Here is a 22,694-nt window from a genome sequence, read left to right as displayed (position 1 = left end):
TTTGGGCTCTTTTGGACATTTTAAATAGAAATTCAATAGATGTTCAAAGAGCAGGGAACGCATTTACTTTCAACTTCATTATGTATTTGAAGACCTTCAATTTCACATTTAAATTATGTTTCTGAAACAGTTTTAGACGAAATGTTGCATCTTTAACTGTTGATAAGTAAGGGAAAATATGTATCAAAGTTTTAATCTTTTACCTCTTGGAACATGCTTTTCATTTGTTTCTGTTTAAGTGTACATCCTTTGAGTATTATCAGGGTAGCCTCAGGTAGGTCTCGGGAGAATTTTATAGTAAAAATATTAGAAAATTGGAGCCAAGGAGTTATATACATACCGAAATGGCACTTTGGTTTTATGAAAATGTTGATGAAGTAGTCACAGGCCAGCAACTTTGCATTTAAAAAGTACTTTAATGATGGTAGAAGCAATCACAGAGGAATGCAATGCTGAGACCACATTTTTTTTTATTATAGTTGATTTTCAATGTTGTGCCAATTTTTGCTGTGCAGCAAGTGACCCAGTCATAGATAGACGTACATTCTTTTTCTCAGATTATCTTTCATCATGTTCTATCCCAAGAAATTGTATATAGTTCCCTGTGCTGTACAGTAGAACCTCATTGCTTATCCATGCTAAGTGTAATAATGCAATCTACTAACCCCAAACTCCCAGTCCATCCCACCCCTTCTCCCTCCCCCAGAGACTACAGCTTTATAGCATCTCTATGGACCTAATCCCTTTAGAGTCCGAACTCAAGTACAACTCATTATTGGTGCTGAGACACCTTGGCAGTGCTTATGCAGAAGCTGTTTTTAGCCAGAGAAGAGGCTTTCTTCCTTCCTTCCATTTGCAAATATTCTTTCCCAACATGCACATGGGTAGATTGACTCTGTATGTCTCAGTTCCATCTCAAATACTCTAAATAGGACATCTGTGGTCTTTGGCCATGATTCCTAAATAGGACCAAATATACTTTTGTTCTGTCATTGGTATTAGTTGACAAATAAAGCTGTACTTTCCCTCATGACCTCGTCATCTTCCTAATCAAGGTGCCAAATTGTCCAACAGGCCTGATAGCCTCTGGGTTCAGGAATCTAAATAGTCTTTTCTATACATTCTTTAGATGAGACTTGGGAGGTTTTTTTGTTCTTTTGTTTTCAGCTATCCTGCCGTCACTGTTCTTGCTGGTTTTTTAAATATTATTCTTTAAATTCTTGATGCTGGTTGTTTCTTGGGATTATTACAGTATTTTCCTTATTGGCCCTCTGTCCCTGGTTGCTGCCATTTCTGCCGCTTTGACTTTATTTTTTTAAGTTTTATTGAAGCATAGTTGATTTACAAGGTTGTGATAATTTCAGCTGTAAACAGTGATTCAGTCATACATATACACATATCCATTCTCTTTCAGATTCTTTGTGTGTGTGTGTGTGTGTGTGTGTGTGTGTGTGTGTGTGTGTGTTTGCCTTTTTCTAAGGCCACACCTGCGGCATATGAAGGTTCCCAGGCTAGGGGTCTAATCGGAGCTTAGCTGCCAGCCTATACCACAGCCACAGCAACACAGGATCCTTAACCCAGTGAGCAAAGCCAGGGATCAAACCCACAACCTCATGGTTCTAGTTGGATTCATTAACCACTGAGCCACGTGGGAACTCCCATGCTTTTTCAGATTCTTTTCCCACATAAATTATCACAGGATACTGGGTAGAGTTCTCTGTGCTATACAGCAGGGCCCCTTTGGCCAAATCATTCCATATACCTCAGTGTGCAGATGCCAATCCCAAACCCCCAGTCTACCCCTCCCTCCCCTACAAATACCAGTTGGTTAAGTCCCATAGGCCAAGGTTTATGTCTCCAGCAAAAACTCTACTTGAACATTTCATAGGTATTTGAATGCTAACATGTCCAAAATCCTTAATTCCCACCCCTCCCTCTAACGTGGTCTCTCAAAGCTCTTTTGACTCAGTGATGGCCCCACACCCTCTTCTAGGAACTCGAGCTAAGAACCTGGGGCTCCTATTGTCCTTTCCATAAATCCTGTGAGTTCTGGATTCACGCACTTCTTTCCATCTTTTCTGGCCAATTCTAAACTATCATTATTTCCTGCTGGAGTCACTGCAATATCTACTAATTTCTGCTCCCATTGTCTCTCCCCTTATGTACCATCCTTTTCCACACACAGGCACTTTCCTGTTCTCTATACCACAGCCAGGATGTGGCGTGTATAGACACATAAACCTGATCAGGGAACTCCCAAGAGTAAGTTGTGTTGGTGACTTTCCAGTATACTTTAAGAAACATAAATACACAGACAAAATAATGAAGCCTTTTGTTGGGATGCTGAGGATGATGTTAGTGGATATCCATGAGGGAAGCTGTACTTGGTGCCAAGCTCATCCACGTGCCTTTCAGCTTTAACCTGTTGGACCCAGCTCCTCCCTACCTCTTCAGCCACACCCGCTACCTCTGTCCCCACTTCTGACTCCACATCACACAAGTCAACATGGCAGGCTCTCCCTACCACCAGACTGATCAATCTCTATCATGATTTCCCCCCCAGTTTTCTGGGTTTCTGTTCATCTTCAGCCTCAGCTTCTCAAAATGAGTTCCCCTGAGCATTCTATTTAAAACACCCTCATCCCAACATACTCAATCTTAGCAGCCTATGTACTTGGTCCTGATGCCAGTTAACACCGTCTCTATTTTATTTGCTCATTGTCATTTCTCTCCCTTAATAAAATGTAAGCTTCCTGAAGATGGAGACCTTATTCTTCTCTCTGAGAGCCTCAGATGTCGCAGAAGCCCTGGTCTCGAGTCTATATCCACTAATATTTTTTTAATGTTATGGCTGCATCCCCAGCACATGGAAGTTCCAGACCAGGGATTGAATTTGAGCCACCGCGCGGCAATGCTGGATTCTTTAACCCACAGCACTGGGCCAGGAATCAAATCCACACCTCCGAAGTGACCTGAGCCACTCCTGTTGGATTCCTAAGCCACTGCGCCATAGCGAAAACTCTGTATATCCACCAGTTTTTGTTTTGTTTTTTTTTTTGTTTGTTTGTTTGTTTTTTGCTTTTTCAGGGCTGCATCTGTGGCATGTAGGAATTCCCAGGCTAGGGGGTCAAATCAGAGCTGCAGCTGCTGGCCTATGCCACAGCCACAGCAATGCCAGATCCGAGCTGTGTCTGTCACCTACGCCACTGCTCATGGCAGCACAGGGGATCCTTAACCCACTGAGTGAGGCCAGGGATCGAACCCACATCCTCATGGATACTTGTCAGGTTCGTTACCACTGAGCCACAATGAGAACTGCCTCCACTAACATTTTTGACTGAGCTTTTATTTTACTGTTATTTTAAACATAGTAGAACATCCTGATTGGACTCTTTAATCGATACCAGAGACTATCTTCTCAGGGAATCTCTCACATCGATCGCTGAACTGAAAAGCAGCTGAAATTACACTTGGATGGCATGAGGAATCAGGGAGGAATGGCGTGATTAGACTTCAGAAGAGGCTAGTTTCTGTTTCTAGTTACATATGGTATCTTAATAGGACATATTAGCAATGCAGAAAGTAAGTGTCCACCTGCTGTGTTATCTTTGATCTTTCAAGAGTGGTCGCTCTTCAGCTTTAAAAAAAACACCACCAGAAATGCGCAGCACCGTTTACTTAGTGGACGTAGAAAAACACTGCCTCCCCAGTGTGTGTATCTGTGTCCTGAATTTCTAGTCTTTCATTTGCAGCTGTCTGCTGGAGGCCTCTGCCACAGATTCTTACAGCATCTGAAATCCATCATGGGCAAAGCTGAACCCATTCATTTCCGTTCCTGACCATCCATTCTTCCTGCTGTATCCTCTGCTACCTTTAGTAACAGTTCCCCGCCCAGTCTCTCTCCCTCTAGAGGCTTCAGCTTCATCCTCTCCCTAACCTCCTCCATCCAGATGGTCACCAGTTCTGTCATGTGATTCTCTCAAAGCTCTCTCTTCTCCTTTGCTCCTTGGCTAGACTCCTTGAGAGCCTGCTCCCCCTCCCACCTGTCCCTCCCCCACCTCTCTGTATACCTCTGTCCTCATACCTACTGAAATGCAACTCATCTTACCACTCTTCCACGTAAAGCGTTTTACCAGGCTCCACATCCCTGCTAGAATCAGAGCGCACCGCAGAGCTTGTAAAACAAGGTCCTTCATAATATATCTGCAGCCTCAGAGTTCCCATTGTGGTGCAGCAGAAATGAAATCCAGCTACTATCTATGAGGATGCAGGTTCCATCCCTGGCCTCCCTCAGTGGGTCGGGGATCCTGCATTGCTATGAGCTGTGGTGTAGGTCGCAGACGCCACTTGGATCTGGCGTTGCTGTGGCTGCGGCATAGGCCAGCAGCGATAGCTCCCATTCCACCCCTAGCCTGGGAACTTCCATATGCTGTGGGTGTGGCCCTAAAAAGCAAAAAAAAAAAAAAAAAAAAAAATGTGTACATATATATATATATGTATGTATATACCTCTGAAGCCTGCATTCTGCTCACTTGGCGGTGTCCACTTCTGACCGCCAGTCATGCTGAGCTATGTACAGTTCCTGCAGATCCTTCATGTACTCCCAGCTGCCGTTCCTTGTTTCTGCCATGTGCCCTTTGCCATCCTCTCCTCTGTAGATGTTTATTCATTCATCAGTTCCCAGTGCTCCTGTCCCCTCTTCAACCTGTCCCTCCCAGGTCCTCTTGCCAGATAACACGTTACAGCTGTGCGCACACCTCTTACAACACCACGTTATGCGTGTTTACGTTTCCATCTCTGCAGGACTCTGAGCCTGTGGTCAGCGACTGGACCGCCACAGGCATAGTGTCTAGTAAAGACTAGATCTCTGTCGATTTTTTTCTGAACTAATAAACCTCAAGAAAAATATGGTATGTGAAAAACAGATGTTACTTTTATTTATAGCATTTTCCAAACCTAGTAACATGAAAAAGGAAAAAATATTTATCGGTATAAATGTCAGCTGTCGTCTAACGGCAGCAAGTCTTGACAGTATTTGGCTCTCACTGTGGGCTTGACACACATTAACTGCTCACAGCATCTCCTGACACAGGGAATGGCTCCGTCCAGTCCCTATTTTAAAGATGAAGAAACTAAGTCACAGCAAAGAAAGTCACTCGCCTACAGTCACACCAGAGCTGATAGGTGGCTTCCGAAAAGAATTACCACGCTGCACCTCCTCTCTACCATCTAGAGAACTAGAGCGTTTGGTTAATTGCAGCGTATTGCAGTATAATTTGTCCTTGAGAAAAGGCAAAAAATTCGCAAAAACATTCTTAGCGGTTCAGCCGGAAAAGTAATGCACTTCCACATTCATTTCCTTGTCTGGTACCTTCTGTATGTGTCGTACTGTGCAAGGAGTATTGATACTTGATAGTGTAACTCTACAGATTTCTCAGATGTCAACTATGGATACATTGGTTTTTTCTTTTTACGGCCGCACCTTCAGCATATGGAAGTTCCCAGGCTAGGGGTTGAATACCACTGAACGGAACCAATGCACTGAAAGTGTTCATCTCTCCAGAATATGCTTTTTCCTAAATCAGTAATTCAAGACTTTCATGATAATGACAGGCCACACTTGGTTTCGCCTTTGATCTTCGCCTTTATTGTACAATTTAAGATAAATACAGATATTTAACACTGCTGTATGTTATATGGGAAAGTTGGTAAGAGACCGAGTTCCCATCATGGTGCAGCGGAAATGAATCCAACTAGTGTCCAAGAGGGTTCGGATTCAATCCCTGGCTTCCCTTGGTGGATTAAGGATCCTGCATTACCATGAGCTGTGATATAGGTCACAGACTTGGCTCAGATCCTGCGTTGCTGTGGCTCTGGTATAGGCCGGTAGCTGCAGCTCCAGTTCGACCCTAGCCTGGGAACTTCCATATGCTACAGATGCGCCCCCCACCCCCGAAAAGAAAGGGGAGAAACTCATGGACTTGGAGAACAGACTTGTGGTTGCCAAGAGGGAGGGGAAGGGAGTGGAATGGACTGGGAGTCTGGGGTAATAGGCGCAAACTATTGCATTTGGAGTGGATAAACAATGAGATCCTGCTGTATAGCACAGGGAACCATATCTAGTCTCTTATGATGAACATGATGGAGGATAATGTGAGAAAAAGAATGTGTGTGTGTGTGTGTGTATGTGTGTGTTACAGTAGAAATTGGCAGAACACTGTACACTGTAAACCAACTACAATGGAAAAAAATAAAACTCATTTTAAAAAAAGAAAATAAAGGAAAATTGTTAAGAGAGGAAATCCTGAGAGTTCTCATCACTAGGAAAGAAAATTTTTCTATTTCTTTGTATCTGTATGAAACAGTGGGTGTTCACTAAATTTATTGTGGTAATGATTTTAAAAATAAAAGAAAGTGCTTATTTCAAGCCCTCAGAAGAAAGAGGCAAGGGAGCCCTGTGGCTTGTTTTCCCTTAGAGATAAATGGCCCTTGGTACCACCTGAGGATATAGCTGTACAGGCAGACCTCAGAGATCTTGCGGTTTGGTTCCAGATCACCAAAGGAAAGCATGAATCACAATAAAGCAAGGCACATGAATTTTTCTGGTTTCCTTGCACCTATAAAAGTTATGTTTACCCTATACTGTAGTCTGTTAAGTACGCAATAGCATTATGTCTAAAAAAGACAATGTGTGTACCTTAAATAAAAACATTTTCATTCCTAAAAAAGGCTAACCATCACCTGAGCCTTCAGCAAGTCGTAATCGTTTTGAAATAGTATTACAAGAGATCAGCATGTCACCCTCACAAAGATAATAATAATGAAAAGATTTGAAATACTATGAGAGTGACCCAAAATGTGGCACAGAGACATGACTTGAGCAAATGCCATTGGAAAAATGGTGCCAGTAGACTCACTGGCACAAACCTTCGATTTGTGAAAAACACAGTTATCTGCAAAGCTCGATAAAACAAGGTTATGCCTCTAACTATTTCCTCCTGGGAATGCCCCCACCCACTCCCTCCAAAATCTGGGGAAGGAGGGCCCCAGGCAGTTTCTACATGTCTTGCAGGGATGAGCTGAGTTCTTGTTGTTACATCCCATGTAGAACTGCTTATTTTTTTCACTGTGGTGGGCGGGGCAGGGTAAGGGGGAACCACAGAAGCGGGGAGCCTCTCCTTTCTAAGGAGCAGGTACTTTAAAAGGTGTCTCCAAAAGAAAGATTAAGCTGGTGCCTTGCTTTGTGGCTTATCAGGGGCTTTGTGGCAATTTCATGTACAAACCATCCTTAGCTTCAGATTAGTTCTCGAGTGTGGAAAAGGATGCTAAGTACGCAGCTTTCACCGGAACGTCACCTGTTCAGTGTTCTACTATCTGTTGTCTTATTATTCTTTTTTTTTTTTTTAATTTTTAACCATTTTTAAAACTGAAGTAGAGTTCATTTGTAATGTTAGTATCAGCGATGCAGCAAAGTGATTCAGTTTACATATATTATATACATATATATGTATATTCTTTTCCAGACTCTTTCCCATTGTAGGTCATTACAAAATATTGAATATAGTTCCCTGTAATATAGAGTAGGTCCTTGTTGTTTATCTACTCTGTAGTATGTATATGTGAACCCAAAACTCTAAATTTGTCTTTCCTCCCTCCTCTATCCCCTTTGGTAACAGGAAGTTTGTTTTCTGTGTCTGGAGTCAATGTATGTTTTTCTGAACACTCATTAAAAACTATAACAGTCCTCCAACTACCAACTCAATGTAATTACCTAGCCTTCCTTTGGTCACTGTCTCCACAGCATCTCTCACCTGTAATGTGCTGGTGTAACAGCTCTGCTTTGGTTTCTGATATCTCCATGTCTCTTCCCCAGTAGAATATATGTATATTCCCAGCAAACAACTTAAGTGTCAGAAACAGGCCCTCTGGAACCTCATACACATTCAAATATATTAAGTGGCTAAAGAGCATGTATTTCCAACTCTCCACCCGAAATGTAGGCATATCACCTACACTTATGAACAGCCAGATCTTTGAATATGAGACATGTGCTCACTCAGAGTTTTCTGGCATCAGGTCTGATTAACCAAGGCTTTATTTCATGTATCAAGATTTTAAAATGCAGAAAAAAAAAAAAAAAAGAGTTCCCGTTGTGGCACCGTGGAAACGAATCCAACCAGGAACCATGAGGTTGCGGGTTCAATCCCTGGCCTTGCTCAGTGGGTTAAGGATCCTGTGTTTCCATGAGCTGTGGTGTAGATGGCAGACGCGGGTTGGATCCTGTGTTGCTGTGGCTGTGGCGTAGGCCAGCAGCTGTAGCTCCAGTTCGACCCCTAAGTTCGGAATCTCCATATGCTGCAGGTCCAGCCCTAAAAAGCAAAAAAAAAAAAAAAAAAAAAAAAAAGATTTTAAAATGCACACTATAGTATATGGAATGATTGGCCCATGAGCATCTGCTGTATATAGTACAGGGAACTCTACCCAATATTCTGTGATGGTGTATCTGGGAAAAGAATCTGAAAAAGAATGGATGTGTGTCCATGTATAACTGAATCACTTTGCTGTACAGCAGAAATCATAACATTATAAATCAATTATAACTCAATAAAACTTTAAAAAATGAAAAGAAAAGAAAATAACTCTGGGACTTCCCACTGTGGCACAGTGGGTTAAGAATGCAACTGCAGCAGAGGTGCAGGTTCGATCCCGGCTTGGTGCAGTTGGTTAAAGGATCCGGCATTGTTGCAGCTGCAGCAGAGGTCACAGCTGCAGCTCAGATTCAGTCCCTGGCCCAGGATCTTCTGTATGCCACTTGCGCAGCCATTTAAAAAAAAACATTTTTTATCACCTTAGGTGCTTCTCTTTAATCCTAGTTGGTTCATGAAGCTGTCAGGAAAAGAACCTGCTTTTGATTATATACGGCTTTTTTTGCCTCCAAGATCGTCTTTTAAAAAGCAATTTAGCCTCTTACTATAATTATATCCCAAACTTAATATTTCGTAGGTCTTCCTAGAATATCATTTTCCCCCTTTCAACATATTTTATAATTGAGAGTTAAGACAGTAAATCTATTAAATACTTTAGTCTCTATCTTAAAAATCTAAGCTCATTTTTCTACAGAGCCCAAATGACACCATCACACCCACAAAATTATCATCGGAGAGTCAGATTTTCCTCAGCCTGAGAAATGGCCTTGCCTGCTTGTTTTCCCAAATCAGATCTTATGCAGAATCAGGCCTCACATCTTCTATCTTAGGATTCAGAACAGCCCCCCCCCCTTTTTTTTTTCCTTTTTTAGGGAGGCATATGGAAGTTCCCAGGCTGGGGTCGAATCAGAGCTGCAGCTGATGGCCTACACCACAACCACAGCAAAGTCAGATCCCAGATGAGTCTGTGACCTATACTACAGCTCTCGGCAACACCAGATCCTTAACCCACTGAGTGAGGCTGAGGATCAAACCTGTGTCCTCATGGATACCAATCAGGTTTATTACCCCTGAGGCACAGTGGAAGTCCAGAACAGCCCTTTTTATATCATCACATTGATGTACTAAAAAAGCTGTACCAGTTTTCCTGAAAACTGCCCGTCCTTTGATTTGTCATATATCCTAGAGGTATTATTTAGATTGTTTCTCTGTTTCTGGAATATTCTTCTTCCTATGAGTATGTACTGAAGGAAAATGAAGAAAAGAGAAATTCTTTTTCAAATGTTCTAAATAGGTGCCACTACTTATGCCAAAGCTTGCTTTAATTTCTCTTATCTCTTTGCTTTTCTTGTTTTTTAGACATTAAACAGGGTAGCATTTAAAAGTTGATAGGAAGAAAAGTTGATTTTATGTTAAACTATCATTTTTATAATCTTCCTTAAATTTTCCTTCACACCTAGCATCTTCTTGTGAATACCACTACTTTTATCCTTAGAATTGGCAAGAATCTTCATAGCCAATACACCTGTGAATTTAGTACAGGATCCTGTAGCCTTCTAGTCATATTAGTGTGCCACGTGATAATAGAATTCTGAAAATATAACCTGTAAGACAGGAGTTTATTTTTCATTTTAAAGATTAAGTGGTTTTTTTTTTTTTTTTGTCTTTTTTTTGCCATTTCTTGCGCTGCTCTCACGGCATATGGAGTTTCCCAGGCTAGGGGTCGAATCAGAACTGTAGCCACCGGCCTACACCAGAGCCACAGCAACATAGGATCCGAGCCGTGTCTGCAACCTACACCACAGCTCGGCCAGGGATCGAACCCGCAACCTCCTAGTCGGATTCATTAACCACTGTGCCACGACGGGAACTCCAAGATTAAGTATTTTTGTATTCCCTCTCTTAAGCTCTTTCCTAGGAATGCCTAATATTTGACCCTTTTGTTTTCTAATTTAAAAAAAATCAAATCGTGCATGTAATTGTCACAGATCACATCAATTCTGAGTGTTCTGGCAGAACATCTCCTTGGATTTAGTCCTGACAACTTTTCATTCATTTAAACACCCAAATCAGGTGCTGTGCCAGGCACTGTGCACGTGGTCTTGGTTTTATTTATCTCATGAGATGCTTACTATGGGTTGGGTGCTGTTCTGAGTGCATTGCAGGTATTAAGCCATTAGTTCCTCATCACATCCCTATGAAGCTACCTATTGTACGTGTGCCACTTACAGATGAAGGTAAGGAGGCACAGAGAGGTTAAGTAATTTGCTGACCGTCACAGAGCTGAAATTCAAATGCAGGCAGTCTGACCCCAGAGTTTATACTTTTAACCACTGCCCCACTGCCCTGCTGAAGAGCCCTGCCTTCTTTGTGCCTTCGATCTATTCTATCTGAAAGAGACCAGAGGCGGGGATCACTGTCATTTCTGCTGTAGAATTTTATTTTATTTTATTTTATTTATTTTATTTTGTATAGGATTTTTATTTTTATTTTTTATAATGATCTTTATTTTTTCTATTATAGTTGGTTTACAGTGTTCTGTCAGTTTTCTTTTTTTTCTCTTTTCATGTAGATTCAATTTTCTTACTCATGTTTATCTTCACATTGTATAAACCTTTCACCTCTGCGGTAGAATTTTTGAACTTGGCAATCTTGAAGCCCGTGGGACCTTTCATTCTGTTTCCTTGTATCTCTTTTGTCCTTAAATGAGGACACAGCACAGCTTCGCACTCTTCCCCTGCCCATCCCACCCCCCGAGCCCATCCTCTATGCCTTTTTTTCTGTAAAAAGCCAGATAATAAGTATTTGAGGCTCTGGAGCCACATGTGGTCTCTGTTACATACTTTTCTTTCTGTATAGTTTTTCCCCCTTTTCTTCTTGCAACACTTTAAAAATGTAAAAATCATCCTTAGCTCACGAGATGTACAGGAACAGTCATGGGCTGTACTTTGCCACCCCCAGCTCCACACCATTGCTCACCCGTCCTTTGAGCTCTCTTTGTGCTCTTGTCAGCTGGTTCTTTGTGTCCTTGTCAGCTGGTTCTGTTTGAGGCATTCGGGTTTTCTTCACTCCCCACCACAGGGCCTTTGCACAAGCTCTACCCACTCTGCCTTTGGAGAGCTGTCTTTAGCCCCAAAACTTCGTTAACCGTGGGCTTCATTTAGGCCACATTTCAGGGACCTTTCTCCTGGATGTCTTGCTATACACCCCAGATCTGCTCAGATCTCACTTGTTTGGGTCTCCTAGCCCTGCGTAATTGTTATCACGGTAGTAATTTTAAGTTTATATGGGTAATGATAATCATTGACTGTCTCTTTGGCTGTGAGCCCCCATGCATGAGATACCCTTGTGCCCCATTGCATCTCTAGCTCCTGGCACAGTGTCCCTAACCAGACTACTGTCCCCCTAGAACCCACTCTCCACCCAGCAACCAGAATCATCTTTAAAACAGATCTCATTTAGTCATTCCCCTTGCATATAAATAAATGTGTTACTTTTTTACTACAACCAACACAGCCCTGTTGGGTCACACCCCATCCCACGGCTCTGTCTCCACCCCCCAACTTACACTTCTCCCCTTGACTCGCTCCCCCCTGAGCTCATTTACTCTTTATTGTGTTTCTTGCTTGATCATGCTAAGCTCACCCCTGCACCAGGGCCTTTGCACATGCTCTGACTCCTGTGGTGACCATCTGCCCACCAGGGCTCTTTTAGCATTCCATGTCTTGTGCCCACAACCATCTCTCAGTGGTCATCCCTCAACCATCTTATTTGAAATGCTGCCCTTTCGTCTCCCAGCATAATTGCTTGTAGCCACTGGTTTAACCCATTAGTCTTTCTTTTCTTTGTCGTACTTTTGCATAGTTTTCACCCCCTTATTTATGTGCTCAAATTGTGCCTCCCCCACTAAAATACGTTCCAAGGAAGCAGAAGCTTTTCATGTTTACTCCTCTAGCCCCAGTGCCGTGAATAGCACCTGGCACTCTGTAACAGCACAAGCCGCGTTGTTGATTGAATCACTGGTGTGTAGCCTTGGGAAGCCCTTCATGGAATGGTTCCATGGATGAGTGAATTAATATGTTACCGCTTTTTTGCTCATTATTAATCGGTGCACATCCCTCTCGGCACAAATACTTAACTATTCGCTAACTGAAAAAAAAATCTGAATATGTGGTCTCCACCGTTGAGCATCCCTTGTTGAGAACCAGAGCTCCCTCGTGGCTCAACGAGTTAAGGATCCACATTGTCACTGGTGTGGCTCTGGTTACAGCTGTTGTGTGAGTTCCATGCCTGACCCGGGAACTTCCACATGCCATGGGCTTGCCACCCCCTAAAAAAAAAAAAAAAAAAAAAAAAAAAAAAAAAAACTCAGGCATGTGAAATTCCATGGTAGTCAGGCTTGTGTACTTGTTATTCCTGGTTCTGCGCCATCTGAGTATCCCTGCCTCACCTTCACACCCACTTTTCACGTCCTACCAGCTCAGACACCTCTCCTTCACAAGAATGACTTTCCCCTTTGAATTTGTAAAGCATTTAGTATGTTCGTGACACAGTAATTAGCTTAGATTCTTTTGCCCAGAATAGGCATCCATTCAATGTGTAAGAAAGATGAAGGTCGTGACCTTTCTGGCTCACCTCTAGGGCCGGAATCATAAACTCTTGGTGTGTCGATTTAGTCTTTATCTTCCCAAATCGGGAGTCTGCGACCTGGGCCCCAGGCACTGCCTTCAGCTGCAAATTACAGAATCCCAGTCCTTGGTGGTGGGAGCCCTGGGCTGGTGCAGTGATACAGAGATGCCACCTTTGTGTAGCTTCCCCCCGCCCCACCATCCTCATCAGCTCCTGCGTCCTAATGTTGATCACTTAGTCATTGACAGATGGCTGTTGCCCCTCTAGGTGGAGACAAAGTGGAAGAGCAATGGATAGAGGGACAAAAGCTCTCTGACCATCAGTAGGAACCTTCTCATCTGGAAAGTAAAAATCCTCCTCAAAGCCCTACTTACAAAGTCCAAGCAAGTGTCCTTTGGCATCTAATTATCCAAGACATGTTGGCCACATGGCCTTCCCTATCTGTCAGGGTGTGGACTGTCCAGTTTCTTACTTTCTCTGGTCAGAGAAAGGATGGGGAAAAGAGTTAGGAAGGCTTTGAGGTGGCTTACAGTTTCTGCTGCAGGGTATTTTTCAGGAGAGAAGTTGATCAAATTCTCAGAGATCCTTTCATGGAAAAATGAATAATACCCACTACCTAAGGGATGTTATCCAAACAGGAATACTGAAACTCAGTAGATTCCTAAAGAGACGTCTATAGGAATCAGTGTAAGATGATATAAGCTTTAAGTAACAGAGATTCCAACAGCACAACATTAAAGGTGTAACTTTTTTTCAGTAATCATCATGTGATGGATTGAATTCTATGAGCCATCAAATACATTTACAAAATATCTAAACTCCTGAAGGAATTAATGTAGAGAATTAGTCACTTAACTAATTCAATGAGGCCATAACTGAAGAAGCCACAGATTTATATATATATCATAATCATATGTGGGGTTTTTTGCCTTTAGCGCCTAATAATGTGTCCCATTTTTTGGAGTTGGGGATTTGGAGTGGAGGTATATTTTTTTCTTTAGATTTGGAGGCTCTAACAGTAGCAGTTATGTTAATTAGCAAGCCCTTATTCTACATGAGATCTGAGACTATTTAAGAAGAATGAGGTATGACAGTAGCAGTAATCCTTTAAATCCTTTTTGCTGAAATGTAGCCTATGTAAAGACAAGTGCATGTAACACAGGTACACAGCTCAATGAATTTTCAAAAGCAAACGCAACCAGAGAGCCAACACCCAGATCCAAACACAGCCTGGCCACACCCCAGACACCTCTCTCCTATTCTCTGACTAACCTTCCCCTCCCCAGAGTGTAACAGCCCTTCTGAGTTCTGTCAGCAGCGAGGCGTGACTATTCTATAATTTATGTAAATGGAACTGGATGTCGTGTCTTCTTGTTTATTTGACTTCTCATGGTGCCTTTCGGTGGGAGATTCTGGCTTTATCTTACTTAGCTGTCCCTCTCTTAAAACGTCTACTCAAAACCCTGAAGAATAAGCTTCCTTTCCTTTATGTTTTCTCACATTTTCTGGCACCTTCTAATTTTCCCAATTTAGCAGCAATAATTTCAGGGACTGCTTTCCTCTGGGACAAGCTAACTTCTCCAGCCATTGTACCTTCCAGGTTAAACTGGTAGCGGTAAGACCTGGGGTGGGAAAGAACCATCTGTTTACACTTTTTAGAATTTTGCTTTATTTTCTTTCTCTATTCCCAACCCTTGGAGACTCTTTCTTCCCCTTTCTAGATCAACACGGAAGTGTCTGAGTATCTTCCTGTTGAGACTTGCCCTCTGCCCCCATCACCCCCCTCGCCCCTGTTGATCCTAACATTTTGGGAACAGACAGCTGTTCCCTTTTCACTGTCCCCTCATCACTGCCGTAGTTCAGGTCTTGTGATTGTCCAATTCATATCAACCATGGGAATCAACTTTCTGCCATTTCCTCTCCTTTAAGGAGAGGGAAAAAAAAAATTAGTCTTAATGGAAAGAAATGGTGAAAGAATAAATATAGCCTTTTTGAAAATGCAAATGGTAAATTGTTTTGCATGTCTTAAAAGAAAATGGAATTAAAACCGGTACGTAAATCAAAATCTTGCACTATCTAAAGGGAATCTCAGGGAGGCAACAGCAAGTGAAATCTGCCAAGGTCAGCCTTTACTTAGAACTACAAGGAGAGGCACCATGGTCATGCAGTATGTCCTTCACCAAACTAAAGTCTTGTGTGCTGACGCATAGAATTTTATTGTCAGTGATTTATTGCCTCATGGGAATGTCCCTTTGACCCTTTAACCTTCTTATTAAATTGAGATACTTCTGGAGTTCCCTAGTGGCTCAGCAAATTAAGGATCTGGGGCTTTGTCACTGCTCTGACTCAGGTCACTGCTGTGGCATGGGTTTGATCCCTGGCCTGGGAACTTCTAGATGCTGCAGGCATGGCCAAAAATGTGCGTGTATATATATATATAAATTCAGATGGTTCTCAGATGATGAGCATTTTTCAGATAATTCCCTCATTCTTTAGAAGTGTTTTTCATCATTGGAATTTAAAAGCCATAAGAGCTGTCTACTACAAATTGACCAGATGCTAAAATGTGTGAATGTGATATAAACATCCCCATTGTGTTATCAAGGGACTTTTCTATTGTGAGTTGTTTGTTTATAAAGAAAATGCCTTATAAACAGTCAGCCTCACACTTCCATAAACTCACCCTTCCTTGCATTTTCTTGCATGGTGATCGGCTTTCTAAAACCAGCTCACTTTATAGTTGCATCATAGAACAAAGCTGTCTGGCAGATGAAAAGAAGGTAGAAAAGTTTTTTTTTCTTTATTCTTTTTTCCCCTTTGTGTTTCCAGCTATTTATGAAAACTGCAATTAGAAGTAGTAATAGTGGCATGTTGGGCATTCTTTGGGGAGATGCCACATCATTAAAACATAGCTGTGTGCTACCGTTCTAATAGTGTCCAAATAGATAATTGAATTCATGGACATCTAAATTTAATTCCAAAAATCAAAGCTATGGTAATACGTACAGGGTCCAAGTTCTCTTCGGCCAAGTAATTTAATTCCTCAACCAGCTGAACTCTTATGTTCCAGTAAATTGCTCAGGCAGATGCAGGGATGGATGGTGGGCATCTATTTCCCTCCTTTTTGTGGCTAGACACATACCAGAATGCAGATCACTTTAAACACAGCTGTTTTTATACGCATGTTTTCTATTTGGAATTTTAAAGGCAACATTCAAGTCATAACAGAGACTGTTGGGGGTTGGTTTCTGGGGATGCCCAGGGTCGTGTTTTCACCATCCCACCCAGAAGCATAGTGCTGTCTTAATCCTGGATCACATACCTGGGCCCTGTCAGTCCATCCATGCTTCAAAGAGCATGCACACTTCATGGTTTAAGGAGAAGACTCATTTGATTTGATTTTTCTCCCCACTTTTGCCTGAATTTTCCACTTCATTTGCAGAACAAAATAGTATTGGAGGGAGTTCCCTGGTGGTCTAGTGGTTAGGATTCAGTGCTTTCAAGGCTTGGCTTAGGTTCAGTCCCTGGTCTGGGAACTGAGATTCCCACATCAACCCTCTGCACACCAAGGCCAAACAATAAATGAATAAATTGAATAACATTTAAAAAAAATACTATTGGTACCTGTTATTTGATTGAATACATAAGAGAGCTCAAACACAATAAATTGGCTGATCGCATGCCTTAGGCCATCTGTATTTTATTCACTGGTGGTATACTAGGTAAAATTTGGGGCATCTAAGCAACTGTTAAGTTTAGAAATCTTATGAGATGTTGCCCTAGGTGGTAGATATTTGTGCCAGAATTCGGGCAATCAAGAAATCAATGATTGCAGAGATCCTACTGTGGTGCAGTGGGTTAAAAATCCGACTTCAGTAGCTCTGGTCACTGCAGAGGCACAACTTCAATCCCCAGCCTGGTGAAGTGGGCTAAAGGATCTTGTGTTGCTGCAGCTGGGGCATAGGTCACAGCTGTGGCTTGGATTCAATCCCTGTCCTGGGAACTTCCATGTGTCTTGGGCCTTGCCCTAAAAAAATAAAAAAAAAAAAAAAAAATCAATGATTGAACCCCATTTATCTCTAAGCAGAGGCTTATACCATCTGATTATCAATGTTAGTGTGTCTCTTCCTCTTCTTCACCTATTTCTTCATAGTACTGTGGAAATGTTAAGATACCTGGTTAGGGTCTTCTCTATATTAACACTTCATTTATTCAATTAATACTAATTTATTGATAAATAAGTTGTTGTTATTCTGCCTAATAAGTTTTTCCTTATGCTTTAGCCACATGCTTCTGCTTCTTTGGATGTGTTCATTTATTATCCATATATCATATTTACTCAGAATTAGAAAGATATTGTATTTGCAGGGGGTTGTACACATTTTTATAGAAGTTATAAAAGTCCTTTCAATTCTGAGTTGATCAGAGAATTCCTTCTAGTGCGATATTCATCTTTACACATAGCTTTCTCTTTTTCACCTTCAGTATTGTGACTGTCCTGTCAGACTTTCAGTTTTTGAAAGCTTTTTGCCATCTTCCTTTGTCTCTCTACATGACCGAATCCTACTGTTCTCTTTCCTAACATGTTTGAAATCGATTTTCTGTACCATGCCGAGCTCACACTAGCGTTCCAAGGCTTCATGTTGTGGCTGATACAAGCTCTCCAGGTCTCTGTCACTTCTCCCAACAAGGAGCTCTTGTGGGCAAAAATCAGGTCTGGGACAAAACTGAAATATCATCATGGCAGTTCTCAATCCTATCTATTCCTGTGATGTGTTTAACGCTTAAATTCTTAGCTTTATCATCCTTCGAATGCTCTCCACTATGTCTGCACTGGAAGGTGCACGACCACCACAAGACTATCTTACTAGGACTTTCTAATTTTGTTTCAAACACACTCTTCTTTGGCCATCCAAATTTGCTGATTTATCACTCACCTCTCTAAGCCATAAATATTATTTCTAATTCCCTTCCCAATTATACCGTGATGTGTTGCCTATCTGTTACCCTTATTCTCAGTATTGCAGATTTCTGTGGTTCTCAAAAGATTGTCCCAGCCATCAGCATCAGCATCACCTCGGAACGTGTTAGAAATGCACATTCTGGAGTTCCCGTCGTGGCGCAGTGGTTAGCAAATCCGACTAGGAACCATGAGGTTGCGGGTTCGGTCCCTGCCCTTGCTCAGTGGGTTAACGATCCGGCGTTGCCGTGAGCTGTGGTGTAGGTCGCAGACTTGGCTCGGATCCTATGTTGCTGTGGCCCTGGCGTAGGCCGGTGGCTACAGCTCCGATTGACCCCTAGCCTGGGAACCTCCATATGCTGCGGGAGCAGCCCAAAGAAATAGCAAAAAAAGACAAAAAACAAACAAACAAAACAACAACAACAAAAAAAGAAATGCACATTCTCAGACCACCGATTCAGAAATCTGAGGGTGGTGCCTGGTGATCTGTATTTTAAAAAGCCTTCCAGGTACATTCTTCTGATACTCACTGCAATTTGAGAACCACTGAAATATCTGATACTCTAGAACATTTACACAGCTACCAAAAGGGAGCACAGTTGTAGTTTCAGTAGGCATCCTTGACCATTGAGTGTTACAAATTTATTTAAGCCCATTTTTTCTTCCCCCTCCATTGCCAGTTTAAACTTTCAACAGCAATTTTGAACCAGTTTCCTCCTCCCCATATTGAATATCTACTAAGCAGGTTCTCTGCGGTATTTCGTCCTCATTTCAAGAAGTAATCCCAATAACACGGAAAGCTTTGTTTTGGTCTCCCCCACCCTAGCCTTCGGTCTTAAGTTTAGAAAAACTTTTGAGCAGGAAATACAGAGAGCTCCCCTCTCCCTCCTCCTTCCATTACTTACCTTTTGTTTTAGTTTTAGTAATTGTATACGTGAACCAATATCGATACATTATTATTATTAAAGTTCATATCTTACATTAGAGTTCACTTTCCGTGTTGTTTAGGTCTGTGGGTTTTGTCAAATGCACACTGTTTCCTGTCAACTGATAAAGTATCTTACAGATCAATTTCACTGCCCTAAAAAGTGTGTTCTACATGTTAATTTCTTCCTTCCCCACCCCAAACTCCTAGTGACCACTGAGCTTTTTATGGTCTTCATAATTTTGCCTTCTCCAAAATGTGATATAGTTAAAATCATGGTATTCGCTTTTTACAACTTTGTAAACTAAGCTGTGCACAAGGGTAAAAAGTCATGGACCTACTGACCTGAAATTCATCCTCTGACCTGCACCTGCTGGCTTGAAGCCTTGTGTGTGTTTTTCATTCAATGCCATGTTTCCTCTCAAATTTCCAAAATTCCTTGTCATTGCTTTTTTTTTTCCCTCTCCTGAAATCTGTTTAAATGACCATCACTGTTGTTTTTCTTTCCTGCTCCAGTGAAGACAAAGTCGTGGAGGTCGCAGAGGAGGAGGAAGTGGCTGATGTCGAGGAAGAAGAAGCTGAGGATGATGAGGATGATGAGGATGGTGATGAGGTAGAAGAAGAGGCTGAGGAACCCTATGAAGAGGCCACGGAGAGAACCACCAGCATCGCCACAACCACCACCACCACCACGGAGTCTGTGGAAGAGGTAGTCCGAGGTAATCCGCTGTTTACTCGGATTTTCTTTCTCAGGAAAAAGGGGAGCATCACACCAGCGTTCAAAATTTCTACCCAGCCTTCCACCACTGACTTCCCAACCAAAAGTGAAAATTCAAAATTACAAGTTGTCTTAGGCTTTTCGAGCTCTTTTTGGTTTAACAAGCAGTCCATCAATTCATTTTCAATAATGTGAAATGCTATGTTCGAAGACTACTCTGTGCCTTGTGTATGCTACTTGGCATATTGTTCTGCAAAACTCCACCTCACTGGGTGTCAGTGTCATTTGACAAAGGCCGAGTTAGGTGACCTCCTTGGTATTCTCCTGGCCACGGGTATTTATTACATTCCATTGTCTGGGGCCTCTTTCACCACCTAGACTGTGAGTTCCTTCATGTCAAACCTGGATTTCACTAGTATGGAAATTACCTGCTTTATAGAAAGCTTTCAATAAATCTTAGTTGAGTGAGTAGTTGCCATTAGGTTTCATTAAAACAGAGGCTTTATTTGGTCAAGAGTATCATTATTTTTGGCTGTGAAATTTAATGTGGATGACTTGTGTTACCTTTACATATTTTATTGGGGGAAGCGACAGTGCCTTCCTGGAGAGATAGATATAGTGTTACTATTGTAGGGTTTCTCTTTCTGTTTAATGATACTTCTATTGGAAGTGTTGTAAACTGGATGAATTTAGAAGACTTCCTTCATGTCTCCATGACATAAAAGCAAAAATTCGCCTTTCAATCAACAACCAAAACTAGTGCAATGTTGGGTTGCCTTTCTGAAAAGGTATGCATTTGTTTTGCAAATAAGAAAAGATGGTCCTAGAATTTGAGTAAATGAATATGACAGAATTACTGTTTTAACCTATTGCCAAGTACTTTTCTTCTTTTTTCTTATTAGACTGTAGTTGATTTACAGTGTTGTGTTAATTTCTGCTGTACAGCATAGTGACCTAGTTTTATATACGTAGATATAGATTAAATACAGATATATCCACAAATGTTACAATATTAAAAGTCCTTCTCTCACTTTTATTAAGGAATGATTTTAGAATGATTTTGTCTCCATTGTTAAATTAGAGCTTAAAATGGGCTGTTTTTTTTTCCTCAAGCAGATTCCTAATGATCACTGTAGTATCTTCTTCCTGTCACTACATTTTTTATTTTATTGAAGTATACTTTACATATAAAATTCACTCATTTTAAGTGTATAGGTGTGTAATTCAATGGCATTAATGAATTAACTGGATTATGAAACCATCACCAAAATCTAATCTTAGAACATTTTCATCATCCCAGTAAGAGCTGTTCACACCAATTCACAGTTAATCCTTGTTCTCACCACCAGCCCCCAGCAGCTATTAATCTACTTTATGTCTCTACAGATTTGCCTTTTCTAGACATTTAATATAACTGGGGTCATAGGTGGTCTTACATCTAGTTTCTTTCACTTAACTAGTCGTTTTGAAGTTTTGCATGTCTTTTTTTAAGCTTTTAAAACTGAGATTATTCTGAGTTGAACACTCATAGTTAGCTTAAAATCTATTGAAAGTATTACATACTCTTTTAAAATATAGCTATTGTACAAGATAGATTACCATTTCCTACGTACTGACAGCTTCTTATCAGTTTAGCACATTAGTAGATATACATTTAAGTACACACATATTGTTTGAGCCACTGTTTTTTTTTCATGCACCTCTTAGGACCATTTGTGGCAAATTTGACTCCATGAATTTATTATCTTCTCTTTTCCTAGCAGAGAAAGATAGATTTTTTTTTTCCAGGGCTTCCTTGTCAAACCTAAAATATGTGTGACTGCGGATGACAACAGCTAGTATTTTGCTGTGGGGCTCAAGTTCTCGTGATCTTCATTCACCAAGATCGTTATTTACATCATAATTATTGTCCACTTACCATCATGCGTTTTTGGAGTATTCTCTTTGGTACAAGCCATTTCACTGGTCTGAGTAGGTTGATCATACCACAAGACTATGCAGGTTAGCTGACCCTCATGGATATTCAAATCCAGTAGGACACATGTAAGTCCTAAGAAATACAAAGTCTGGGTTGTAAAAAGTATGAGCCCAGATTCTACTTCAAAGAATAGGAGATTGATCAAGGAAGGGTCTGTGAAAGAGATTTCATTTGAATTAGAACTGAAAGAGCTAGTGGTGGAGCTGGAGATGGATTTTCTTATAGCCTATTTTAGAGTCATTAGAAATAATAAAACCAATATGGTGCCATGGGAAGGTACATGGCATGGTTGGGAAACAGGGTCAGTCCAATTTAAACTAGAGCAGATAAATGTTCCATAAGAGGGTTATTGGAAATTAGGTTGGGACTAAAACGTGGAGACCTTCAGTGCCAGGCTGGCAAGTATGGGTATTACCTGAGGGGATCAATTCAGTACCTTACTATGTGGTGAGAATTTTTCTAGTAGAAACAATGAAAAGATTTTGCCTTTATGTTACTGGTATTGAGGGGTTGGGTGAACAGGAAGTACATAATTATATACATAATTTGTGCAGTATATGAGAGAATGCCACATAAACATATGCCTATATTCCAGAACGAGACAGTATTCCCTTGTGATAATATGGATTTATTACATTCGCTTCAGCTTCTCTCTAGTGTAGCATTATCACATATTAAGACAGAACATAGAAGGGGTACATATGTTGTAATATTTTGTATAGAAAGACAATTAAAAGAGAATTTAGAAAAAAACTCCAGTGTAAAGATTTTTTTTTTTTTTAAACAAAGAAACTATCCTTAAAAGATAAGATAAGTTAATAATACTGATGTCAAGAAGAGCATTAGGAGTTCCCTCCTTGGGGCAGTGGGTTAAGAATCTGACTGTAGTGGCTTGGGTCACTGTGGAGGTGAGGGTTCAATCCTGGCCCAGTGCAGTGGGTTAAAGGATCCATCACTGCTGCGGCTAGGATTCAGTCCCTGGTCCAGGAATTTCTGTTTGCCTTGGGTGCTGACATTAAAAAAAAAAAAAGGCATAAAGTTTAAAAGTGACCTTCTTA

General features: G+C 41.2%; 1 protein-coding gene across 8 annotated transcripts in view; it reads left to right on the top strand.

Moving 5' to 3' along the window:
• APP (amyloid beta precursor protein) overlaps positions 1-22,694 on the top strand; it is a 281,267-nt gene that overhangs the window by 135,454 nt on the left and 123,119 nt on the right. For all 8 annotated transcript variants that reach the window (XM_005670305.3, XM_005670303.3, XM_005670302.3 and 5 more), the window contains 1 exon segment: positions 19,457-19,659. In XM_005670305.3, coding sequence (XP_005670362.1) covers positions 19,457-19,659 — 203 coding nt within the window.

Source organism: Sus scrofa, chromosome 13 (assembly GCF_000003025.6).
Source record: "Sus scrofa isolate TJ Tabasco breed Duroc chromosome 13, Sscrofa11.1, whole genome shotgun sequence".
NCBI lineage: Eukaryota > Metazoa > Chordata > Mammalia > Artiodactyla > Suidae > Sus > Sus scrofa.
The sequence above is the reverse complement of the archived record's forward strand: the minus strand, read 5'-3'. Positions and strand labels throughout refer to the sequence as shown.